At 40.8% G+C, this 12,478-nt stretch overlaps 1 protein-coding gene across 1 annotated transcript in view; it reads left to right on the top strand.

The window, feature by feature from the left end:
- Nucleotides 1-5,482: 5,482 nt before the first annotated feature.
- The window catches only part of PTBP3 (polypyrimidine tract binding protein 3), an 88,932-nt gene continuing 81,936 nt past the window's right edge, over nt 5,483-12,478 (top strand). The window contains 3 exon segments of the mRNA XM_027839071.1: nt 5,483-5,775; nt 5,777-5,972; nt 5,974-6,003. Of these exon segments, the coding sequence (XP_027694872.1) occupies nt 5,483-5,775; nt 5,777-5,972; nt 5,974-6,003 (519 nt within the window).

The raw sequence follows: 12,478 nt of genomic DNA, 5'->3' as shown, positions 1-12,478 counted from the left end.
ACATCAAAACAATATATTCCAACAGACTGAATGCAGAAGCAGAAAGGAGAATCGAGCTGACTTCTATTAAGGCAGACATTAGATTTGCAAAAAATATGTAAAACACTGCCACCCTTTTGACTAATTTTTTGTTCTGGGTTATATTTATGTAATGGATTTATTATTGATATTTTAAAATGAATCTATCAATACATTATCAATTTTAATTGATTAATTTTAATTTCTAATATGATAAATGTAACCCACACAAAAGTTTTTTGAGATCCTCAATAATTTTTAAGAGTATAAAGGGGTTCTAAGACCAAATAGTTTGAGAACTATTGATATAGAGGTCAGATAAACCCTCTTCATATTTTCCTGAATATATGAGTGCAAATATCACCTCTTTTGCTCATTACATAAATCACTATGGTATGGTAATGTCATAGGAAGGTATTCTGTGGGAGAACTTAAAAAGTGGCAACTGAATTTCTCTCTTTTTGTTAAAGATGGCTAGCAACTAACCAAAAGGTGGGAGGGCTTACCCTTTAGTTGTTGCTAGTTCTGGGGGAGGGTCCTGAGGTGACCCTGACATCAGTTGAGCAGGTCTTAACTCCAGGAAACCACTGATACAAGTTCCATTCATTATGGGAAGTGTGCCATTGTAACCATGGCAACTCAGACACTATCCCAGCCACTGTTGTATCAATTACTCCCAGAATGATTTGTCCACCACTGCCATCTGCTTGCCACATGAGAGGAATGGTTTTCTAGCACATTAGCCTTCACTCCAAAGGTCTTCCTATTTTAATCACCACACATTCTCATGGTGACTCACCTCAGGAGGGCCACTCCCCAGTTTCTCACCAAATTCTGGCAATCTATTCTAGGATGTTCAAGAAATACAGCTTATTATGGCTGGGGTGGGGGTGAGGGATGGGGAGTGGAGGGTTATGTGGTTCTTCATATTGTATTAAGTCAGGTGGTTTGGCTTCTCACACCTAAACAAAGTCAATGACTTTCTCAGTACTCCTGCCATTGGAACAACTGGGCTCCTTACTATCATTCACTCCAATGGGTTTCCTCAGGGGCTATTTAGCTCAATTTTTACCTGTTTTTCTTCCCATTTGCTGGTTTATTGGGCAAACCCGTAACCCTTCTTTAATACTTCTCCTCTATCACCACACTGTATGAGAGATGGATAAGTTCTGTTAAGTCCTATGCTTTCACTGTATTTGCCATGAGATGATCATTCAGCCTTCTCCTAACAATTCCAAATAGTACTAACTCTTCCCGGTCTAGGATAGAGCAAAGTTTCCAGAATAATTTATTTGTTCAACTAATAGCCTATTCCATTTCAATTCCAACATTAAGGTCATAGCATTACTCTTTCTGTATGCATATCTAGATTTCTAAAAAAATATTTCACGAACCGTGGCTAGTTCATTAATAATGAACTTTCCTCTACTGCTTGTATTGCCCAATCAAGCAGGGATCCCTTTCTGCCAATGACAAATACCACTTGCATTTGACTGGTAGCAAAGATTCATCTTAAAGGACAACTGACCATGGCCAAAGAAAGCCAATATGTCTGGAAAATGGACCAGAGCACTGTAGTGGGCTTTGGCAGAAGGAGAACTATTCCTATGGAAGAGGTAGTCACAGTTACCTATAAGGACTGTATGTCCCTTTATGGGCAATTCCTGTCTGAGGTTCTTGCAAGGGCTCATCACTTTTCCCCACCTTTATTACCTCTTTCAGGGCAAATGGGAGTTGGGTAAATAACTACTTTCATGCTGGTATAACTGACATGATCAACAGAAATGTCCATAGTAGGGTATATCTTTCCTAGTAATGTATGGAGCTCAATTGTGAAGAATCACATACATGGCTCTGACTTAGAATCTATAGGTTATATTGGTACTATTCAGGTTCCCCTTCGCTATATGTTATGTATCTTGGCTTCTGAACAGGACAGGAAACCACCATGGATATGATATCTGCATACCTCTTGGAGCCTTACCTGCTATGTGCTTCTCCATTCTCTCATACACTGTACTTTAACTTGCATATGGGTTGGGCTATGCCGAGCAGGGTGTATAGCTCCCCGACAAAGGAACTGCAAGGCTGACTTAAATGCCCATTGAGTTTGAGTAGAATTCTGTTGTCATTTCTTATGTCCAGAAACATTTGAGCTCCTGCATCCCTTGCATGGGTAATAATAATAATAATACTATATTCATGGTAATAATACCAATAAAAAAGCTTCAAGAGAAATATGCCTTTCCCAACCAATACTCTCCTTCTTCTTTAAAAAAAAAATAGTGCATTAATAGTGACATACTAGAAAAAAATGATCTTGATTCTTTATTATAAGAGGTGACTGTGGTATGTCCAGGGTATGTGGCTGGTGAAGATCATTTTATAAAAGTGCAGAGTGTATATAGTCATACATTCTGCTTAAAAGTAGGATGGGCCATCTCTTATCCATCCAATTAATAAAAATAATTAGAAGTGATAAAACTCAATTCTAGCAGAGTTGTGAAGAAACAACTAAATTCATTTATAGTTGGTGGAATTTTAAGCTTGTAGAAATGTTTTGGACATTATTTTGGTTGTATGCAATAAAAGTTACAAAAATTCCTTTTTTACAAAGTTTACAAGTTACAAAAGTTCCTTTTGACCTAATAATTCTATTATTGGGACTCTACCCTGAAAGTGTTATCAAAAACAAAGAAAAATATTTTCTTGGCAGTGTTATTTATAAGTGCAAAAAACTGGAAGCAAGCTAAATTTCCCCAAATAGTGTAATACATTCTATAATGGAATACTATAAAGTAATACATACTATACTGGAATTAAGACTGACAAGCATGAAAGAGTGTAAAGAAATCTAGAAAAGACTTAAATAAATATCCCAATGTGTGGCCACTATGTGAATACAATGTTTCACTACTGTATTGCCTTATGCTTAGATGTGTGGAATATACAAAGATAAATAGACTTCAAGGAGTCAAAAATTAAGCAGGTGGTCAGACACATACACAAGTACATCTAATACAAATTAGAACATAATTATAACTGACATAAAGCTTCAGGGTTGGCAAGGTACTTTACATCATCTCATGTCATCCTCATAACAACCCTATGAGGTAATTAGTACAATTATTATTATGCATATTATTATTATTCAAATTATCCAAACATTATTATCTATTATCCAAGAAACTGAGGTTGTGAGAAGTTAAGCCTCACCTATTATCACATAGCTAGTAAATATTTAAGTTGAAAATTGAACCCAGGTCTCCTGATTCCAAGTCTAGCTTTTTATCTATTACATTAAATTCAGCTTTCTTGCCATTACTTCTGGGTTCTAAACTTACTTCTGATCTTTACTAGCTGATTGATCAGGGGATGGTTAGGTGAAGATAGGGACTGGACCTGAGATTTCTTTGGTGTATGGAGCTCCTAGTGAGGAACTTTTTCTACCAATGCAGGCTGGCACCTTCTCTACAATTTATAGTCTTAAGAGGCTAATCTGTTTGCTTAGGATCACACAGCCACTTTGTGATAAAGCTAGAATTTAACCTGAGATCTTGCTTCTGAAGCCAGTTCTTTAACCACTTCACCATGCTGTGTCTGGCTAGGTAAATGAAAAATGATAATAGCTCACATTTATATAGATCTTTTAAGTTTGCAAAGTGCTTCATATACATCATCTAAACTGAACCTTACAACAACCCTGTGAAGCAGGTATTATTATTATTATTATTACTATTATTATTATAATTTCAATAAGCAGATATAGGGGTAAGTAAGAAGAGAAAGGAGACATGGATTCCTGGTGTAAAAAGCAGTATAGGCAAAGGTGTACGGCAGGAAGAATTTGTTTTGGGAAATCACAATGTTCCAATTTAGCTAGGAAAAGTAGTACTGTATAAGGTTAAACCACACTTCGGAGGGCCTTGAATGCCAGATTAAGGAGTTCTGAGTTTATTTAGTGGTTCAAATAAAAGTGGGAGTCACTGAAGATTTTAGGGTAGTGAGTGATGTGATCAGACCTCTACAATGTTAAGATTAACAGTCTCAGTGATAGAAGGAACCTCAGATGACATTTAGTCCAATCCTTAGCTGACCAAGTATCCCACAATATTCTAGACAAGAGGTCATCCAACCCTCCTAGAAGTGGGAGAACTCACCTCCCAAGGCAGCCCATTCCACTTCTGAACAGCCCTAATCATTAAGAACTTTTCCCTTAAATCATGTCCTGCATCCCATGCATGGGTAATAATAATAATAATACTATATGCATGGTAATAATACCAATAAAAAAGCTTCAAGAGAAATATGCCTTTCCCAGCCTCTGAGCAATTCCCACTTCCTAGTTTTGGTCTCTAGAACAAACATAACAAGTCTGATTCCTGTTCCTCCAAGATATTTTCTAGGCTGAAGAGACTGGGAAGATATTGGTGGTGGGTGGGTTAGGGAGACCCTTTATGGAAGCATTTCTTATGTACAACTCAAGCTTCTAAAGCCTGTCTCCCATTTGAAGACGCATCTTTAACTCTGATGTATTCTCCATCTTACATTTGAATTCAAGCATATACAGTAAGATGAGGGCAAGCCAGAGGCTAAAAATAGCCTCAAATGTTCTCATATTCTGCACACAATCTTTCTCCTTTCTATTATTTTAAGCCTCGCACATTGATTTGAACTGCAAGAATACATGGCTAACCATCTGATCTCAGCTTTGTTTAAGCTTCTTGTCCTCAATTGCTTTCTTGCTCTTCTCAGGTGCCTGATTGATGCCTGTTGAATTTTTCAACCGAAATTGCGTTTCTTTTGGAGAGAGCTACATGGATATGGTGACGCTTCAGTCCTGGGAACCTCAAAAATGCGGCATTTTCTTTGGGTTTGAGAGGCCTGGGGTAAGTAATTAGCAAACCTATCGAGGTGAGCTAGCTGTTTATCCGTACTGTTTGACGGCCCCTTCCATCCTGGTGGTGCCTGACTACGGATTTCAGAACGGATAACTGAAATGAAGGACTGTCAGGAGCTCCAGGTTGTTCCGAGCAGACACTGCTCATTCTTAAGCTCCAGAAATACAAAGAGAAAACCTTACACGTAGGAGTGGTGTGGGTGTATGTGTGCGGGGAGGTAATTTTCCAAGGTACAGCAACTGTCTGGCCAGGGGCACCTCCTTCCAGGATCAGGAGGGAAGGGGAGGTGGGGTTTGCTGTTCCCTCCAGGTGGTACTGACAACAGCCCTACTACCCTTTCCCCTTTAGGTTTAGGTAGTTGAGAGAAATAAAGAGTTTAATATTTTTGCTGAAGTGGGAGTTGGGAGGAGGGGGAAAGAAGCAAAGAAAGAAGGGAGAGAGGCAGAAGCAAAAGCAACAGAGCACTAGCTCTCTCGTTCCTCTCGGAATCTAAGAAACAGGAAAGGAGGTGGGGCGCGGCTGAGGAGGGGGGATTGGGGTGGGGCGAGCTAGGTTGCACAAGGATGCGCGCACGCGCGCGCTGGCTGGGCCTGGGAGGGGTTGGGAGGAGAGGCGCGCGCACGCGCTGGGGTGTCTGGAAACTGGGCGGAGGAGGAGTGAACCTGAAAGGCTCGCGTTCGCCCTCGGGGGTGGAGAGTCTGTTCTCGAGGGCTGGGACGCGCGCGGGCGCGCTAGCCAGCCGCGTGACGGGCGGAGGAGTTGCCGGTCCCGAGGCGGCGGCGGGGGCGCGCTCCCTTCTCCGCTCCTCCTTCTCTCGCTCTCTCCTTCCCCGGCAGCTTGGGGGGCTGGGTGCTCCGGAGAGAGAGAGAGACGCCGCTCTCCAGCCCGGAGCGGCCCGATCGAGCGTCCGGCCTCCTCTTCCTCTCGAGGCTCCCCGCCTTCTCCCCCGCCCACGGCGTCCACGCCCTCGAGTCCCGGGGCCGCCGCTCATTGTGCTGCGCCAGGCCCGCCGGCCCGAGGACTTCCCTGCGCCCTCTCTCCCTTCCCGCCCTGAGCTCTCCCGTCCTTCCTGGGCCATGGATGGGTAAGTGCTGGCGGGCCCTTCGCCCCCGAGCGGCGCCGGCCGGGGGAGCGCGGCTGAGCTTCCCGGAGCCCGCCTCGAGCCCTCCGCCTCCCCCTCCCCCTCCGCCATCCCTGCGCCGGCCCCGGAGCTTGGCTGGATGGAAGCTGGCGAAGGGGCCCCCTCACCTTCCCGCGACTGGGCGCGGCGCAGTGTGTGCGGGGGGAGGGGGTGTGCGGGGCGGGGGTGGAAATGCCTCTGCTTCCCTTTAGGTCTCGTTCGGCTTCCTCTCCGCGCTTTCTTGTCTCCTCCCTCCCCCCCTTCTGGCGGAGCGGGGCGCTGAGGCTGGGAGGGGGCGCCGCTGAGCTGGGGCGGGGGCGGGGGAGCTAAGGAAGAAGGGAAGGGGGTGTGTGTGCGCGGGTGAGGTGGATCTGCCGCCGCTGGAGGCCGGGGAGGGTGGGGTGATTGCTGAGGGGCTCTCGTGGGGAAGAGAGCCCATCCCTGCGGAGCTTTGCGTTTGGGACTGAAGAGGTTTTAAACTGCATAGGACTTGTTAGACGCACTTCCCCCCCGCTTCTCGTCCCCTTTCTCCTCCTCTCGTTTTCTCGTCTCTCCTCTCCCTCCTCCCATCTTTTATTTCTTCCCTTCCTTTTCTCCCTCTCTTGCTCCCTCTTTCCTTCTCCTTTTCTCCCTCCCCCCCTTTTCCTCCTCCCTCTTTACTCGCTCTTCCTTCTGTCCCTTATCTCCCTTTTTCTGTTCCCTTTTCTCGCTCCCTCTTTTCATTTCTCCCTTTTCTCCCTCTCCCTTTCTTCCCTTTCTCCCTCTCCTCTTTTCTCTCTCCCCCTTCTTTGCTCCCCTTTTCTCTGTTTGCTCCATCTTCCCCTTTTTTCTCCTCTCTTTTTCCTCCCTCTCCCCCTTTTCTAGCTCTACCTTTTCTCGTCTCCCTTGTCTCTCTCTTCCCTTTCCTCATCATTCCTTTTCCTCTTCTCTTTTTCCCCCTCTCCCTTTTTCTCTTCTCCCCCTTTCCCCCTTTTTTCTCCCTCTTCTCTTTTCTCCTTTTTTTCTCTTCCTTTTTCTTCATCTCTCTCCTTTTCTCCCCTTCCTCTTTTTTCTCCTTCCTCCCTCTCTTCTTTTTCCCTTTCCCATTCTCCCTTTTTCCTCTCCTCTCCCCCTCCCTTCTCTCCTGCTCCCATTCCACGCCCCCTCCAGTCCCCTCCCCTCTTCATCCTCCCTTCCTCACCCGCTCCAGGTTAGGCACGGAACTTCTGTGATTAGAGTAGGTTGGAGGGGGTGAAGGCTAGTCCACATCCTCCTTCTCACCCCAACCCCCGCTCCTCCGCCGACTAACCGGAGTCACGTCTTGCTGTGTGTTGAGACATCTGGAAAGCCAGAGATCCGGAGTTGGAGTTGGTCTTTCTTCCCCGCAGCCCTCAGATCACTTCCGCTTAGAAAATGGTGTGTGAGAGGACGACGTTTGGAGAGCCGGGAGGAGGAGCTGGGCCGCGGCTGCTCCTGCTCCTGCCCCTGCTCCTGCTGCGGGTGGTGTGTGGGGGGTGGGCGCAACTCTGACTTTTCTCTGGGAGTTTGTTTCTTGGCTCGAGGAAGGAAGCTCTGCAGGTTCGGCACTCTCTCTTCCCCCAAACTAAAGCACATCTCGGGGAAGGAGGAAAAACAGATGTGTTTAAATTCTTTATGGAGGGAAAGTGGCGAGTGTGATTGAGTACTGAGAGTAAAGTTAGAATAGATTAAAAAAGAGACCCTTTTTTAACTGGGAAACTAATGAGAAACGCCTTTGGCCTTCAAAAATGCTTAAATCAGAGACGACTTTGGCCTTGAAATGTGCTTAAGTCAGAGATTGGACTCTGAATATTTATGGAGAATGTTCTTGGGGGGAAAAGGCGAAGTTAAGAGGGAAGTGAAGATTTTATTTCTGGATTGGGATCTTAGGCTATTGGTGAAACGGTTCGTAGGCTGCAGCACGTTATAACTTTTTTTTTTAATGTAAGGGGAAGTGCAAGGGTGATAACTGATGCTACTCTCACAGGGCCTATAAATCCATTTCACTCTGGTGTTGGTTTGTTCGGCATTCCACAGGTGGTCGATTTCTGGAAAGCCTTAAGACTTGTAAAGAAAAGAAATCTTATCTGATGGTTTTACTTTAAAGAGACAAAATAGTAAAACACTGTTAATCAAATCTTGTGTCTGCAGTTATGTTACTGTATAGTTGTGATGGTGATGGTGATACAAAAAACGTTGGTTCTTCCTATGATGCATACTCATTTGATGTTTCCTGTAGGTTTACTATACTAAACCCTCCTTTTACCGTTTCTGATTAATTCAGTTGAATGCCAGTGAAGGTGGCTACAGGATAAAACACAAGTGACAATTTGAAAACTAAAAAAAGTACATTTTTAGAATGCTATCACTACTAGTTTTGTGACTTTCAAATAACATTTTTATTTCTAAGTTTAGCAAATGTCTTCAAATCATATACTGAAGTGATTTAGCATTTTTGTAGACTTGTGTGTCTTACATGAAGTGCTTTAACTTGAAAGTTATTTTCATTAGGAAAAAAAGTAATCTGTTTAATTAGATAAATAGGTAGTTGATGCAAATTAACAGGTTTCTGTAATTTGTTGTGCAGTCAATGCTAAAAGGGGAGGGCAACCACCCCAATTTTTTTTAAAGTTATAATGAACTAATGTCATCTGATCATAGTTATGGAAGTGTAATAGCTTTTTGTGTTAGAAAATGCATCGGTACAAGCAGCTTGTGTCATGCAATCTTTTAATTGTGATTTTAGTTAAATTATTATTCAGACAACTTGGGTGGAAATATTATGAAATACATTTTGATCTTTAATAAGACTGCTGACCTCTTAATTATATAGTATTGGGACTGGTCCAGCAGGGGGTGAAACTTAAATACTGGTATTTTTTTTTAAAGCTTGAAATGAATTTTTTAAGACAGTTCATTTAAGCATGGGGCAGTTGATAAGTACATAGATTCTAAAAAGTGACCTTATTGTGAAATTAAGGTAAATAATATAATTTAATCTGTCTTACTTTCTGGACAGGAATTACACAAAAATTTGTCATCTTATGCTTAATATTAAGTCACAGGAAAGGTACTTTATTAAAAAAATTTTTTTTTGGTCGGCTGAATTAATTTTAAGCTCCAACATGTATATTTTTTAAAACAATTGCTTTTATGTTATAGGGCCTTGCAATCCCAAGTGATGATCAGTATGTGGAATTTTCAGTTTGTACAGTTAAAATTTTCTCTTGAGTATCTGGAGATAAGTTTTAATTGATTGTAGTAGTCGGCTTATGCTTCAATAGATAGATTTTTTTAGGTACGTCACAGAACATTAATTATAAAGGTTCTGCCCCACCTTTAAAAGGTGTGGTTCTAGACCTTTCAAGATTTTGTCCTCAGGGGCCTAATTAAACTTTTAGGGTTTCTCACAGCCTGAAAAAAAAACCCAAAAACTCTGTGAACCATTTGCTTTAAAGTAATGGACCATAGGTTCAAGTTTTGAATTACCTTTTTAAGAAAAGTCACTATACATTAGCATTTATTGTCCCAAATCCCTGCTGAATTAACTGAAATTTAGGATTGAATTTTTTCCCCTTCTTGGAGCTGTTTTGCATCAAGGACTTTATTAGTTTGAAAATACTGTTTGAAATCATTTGAGTAATTTGATATTTTATTGGTTTTAATAGTGACACAGTATCTTGTTACTGTTTTGGTGAGGTTAAGAGAAATCTTAATTCTGTGAAATTTAAGTCCTTGAGTTCTTTTTAAACTTTGAAAAATAATTTATACCTGTTTGGCTTGGAAGATAAAAAACTTGGGCAATTTTTATTTTGAAGACCAAATTGAAGAATATAGGCAAATGGATAAACATGCTGGCTAATGTTTCTATATGGGCACAGTAGTTTTTCTGTTGAAATGATTAATTCCAAGAAGTTTGATTTCTATGTTTCTTATCTATCTCTTTAGAGCTTTGCTTTGTTCATACTGTGTGTTACTAGTCTGTCGGTCAAATTTCCTTTGCAAAAACATTCCACAACTCATCACATTTTCACTTTTATTTACATTATTATAACAATGTTTTTCTTTCCTCCTTTAACCTTATTTACCTCTGCCTTTGTAATACTTGCTCTCTAACTTTGTTTTCCATTTTCTCTTCATTTTTTTTCCATACAGTGTTGTTACAGATCTTATAACAGTCGGTTTAAAGGTAGGAATCTTTTTCTCATCTTTCATTATTCACTTTTGTATCCTCTTAATTTGTGGCGTTTTCCCCTTCAGCAAAACTGTATCACTATTCACTTATCATTGTGCTATTTCTGTACCAGCAATGTTCTTTTGTTTTTGATTTAGCCATTAACAATTTATTTTGGCATGTACTTATAGCCAATTTTTGATTATATTAATCACAGGTGAGGTTTACATCATATCTTTAATACATACAGACACATAAAAGTGAAAATAAAAGATAACATAGTCTCACTTGAGCCAAATGAAGATTCTAAGAAATGTAGCAAAGAAATGGATTTTCCTCTATCTTCCATTTCATGGATGGTAAAACCAGTGGCAAGAAACAAAGGAAATTTGTCCAATAGGTAATTCATAGTTTTCAAAAATAATTCTTATACTTAACAGGTTTTTTTCTGACCAGCTTAAACAATATGTAAAAGAATAAGCTTTTTATAAAAGCCAACTGTTAGTTTCATGTAATTGACTAAAACAGTGCTTATTAATGTCAGGTTTTAAAAATATGGTCTCTAGGTTTAGAATGATCTCATTTATATAGTGCTATAGTCCTTTTCCTCCCAACAACTCCTGTGATGTGGAATGCAAGTGTAATCAGGGTTAACTGAGGCTTTAACATAGACTTTAACTGTGGTCATACAGTCAGAAAATGTTAAAACAAGGATTTGTTCTTTCTGTTATGTTTCTTGAAGGTCTTGGAATTTCATTAATATTCCAGGAGAATACTTTAATATGAATTTTAAAGAAAAATCCATGTTTACCAAAGTGGAAATGTACAAAATTCATTTTTGATATACTACTTTTAAAAATATTATAGACTGACAAATATTAGGGTAGTATTGCTTTTTATGGTTCTACTTTTTTCTCCTTTGGTAAATATTTACATAAACATTTAAATTTGAAAATGGTAACTATTCAGTGGGTGAGAAGAGAATTGCAATTTTCATATTAATCAGTATGATATGTATAATGAATACACTAATGATTAAAGGCCTCCCAGACTGTCTTTAGGCAGTAGTGGCCACAGCTGTATTCTCTGCCACTGAGGATGTTTGTCTCGACTAGGGGTGGGGCATGTAAGTGGCCTTCTAGGTACTTGGGTGCAGCCTTTTGACTGAGTCCAGGTTTTACGGAACAATTCCTTTTATTTAGGGGATTTGTTTTGGGAAGTTTGGATTCAAAGGGTTGCACTTGAGGACCTAGAGGGCCACATGTGTCCTTGAGGCTGCAGGTTCCCCACCCCTGGTCTTGACTCCGCCTTAATGGGACATGTTCCCCTTGCTGTTGAAACCTTGAGATTTAAGTATATAACCTGTGCTTTACTTCAGCTAGGAGAACATTCCTCACTCTGAAATTGATTGATTAAACTACTTGGTTACTGGCACTCTCGTTCTCTAGGCCTGCTTTGTGTGGCTCCGAGCATTCTCAGGTTAGAGACTGGCTCAATAAAAATTCTGTTAACAGTAGGTATAAACTGCAGGTTTTATTCTATCCTCTGGATCATTATTCAGAACATTTTATTGATATAGGCAGAACTATGGAATTCAGGGAAGTAAACAAAATAATTGGAATTTTATATCCAATGTTGTTTTGTTGTTATTTGAAAATTTCTGCAAGTCTAGAACTATGTCTTTGAAAGTCATATATTTATGTTAAGAAAGCTACTTAGACTTTGTTAGCCTTCATAGATAAATATCCTTAGACATCTGGTATTTATCATGTCTGTTGCATCCTAAGAAAACTAAAAATAAATAAAATGTTTAGATATTAGGCAGTGAAAGGTTTAGATATTAGACACAAGAACCATATTTTGGTGCTTAGAATGTTAATTATGTAACAGACTTGAAAATACAGAAAAAGGAGAAATACAGCAAACATTGAAGTGCTTGCTCTGAGCAGAGTGGTAGGCTAGTTAAAGAAGACAAAGTCTAAGCACTCCTTGGCCTCTCAGAGCTTGCTTTCTAATAAGGAATATCACAGGTAAACAAATAGGAGGTACTTTGAGGAAGGAGTACTAACAAGTAGGAGATCTGTCTGGTAAGCTGAAGTGAGAAGCCAAGAATTCCAAGAGGTGGAAGCAAAGAGGAGAATGAATGAGAGGGGAGATGTAATGTGGGTTAGGAGTAAGGAGGCCACTTTGTCTAAAAACAGAGGGGGGAGTAATGTGAAATAAATCTGGAAATGCAACCTGAAGCTAGATTTTGTCCCTTTTTTTTTT

The sequence above is a fragment of the Vombatus ursinus genome, unplaced genomic scaffold (assembly GCF_900497805.2).
Source record: "Vombatus ursinus unplaced genomic scaffold, bare-nosed wombat genome assembly UNPS02014832.1, whole genome shotgun sequence".
NCBI classification, from domain to species: Eukaryota; Metazoa; Chordata; class Mammalia; order Diprotodontia; family Vombatidae; genus Vombatus; species Vombatus ursinus.
This window is presented reverse-complemented; position numbering and strand designations above follow the sequence as displayed.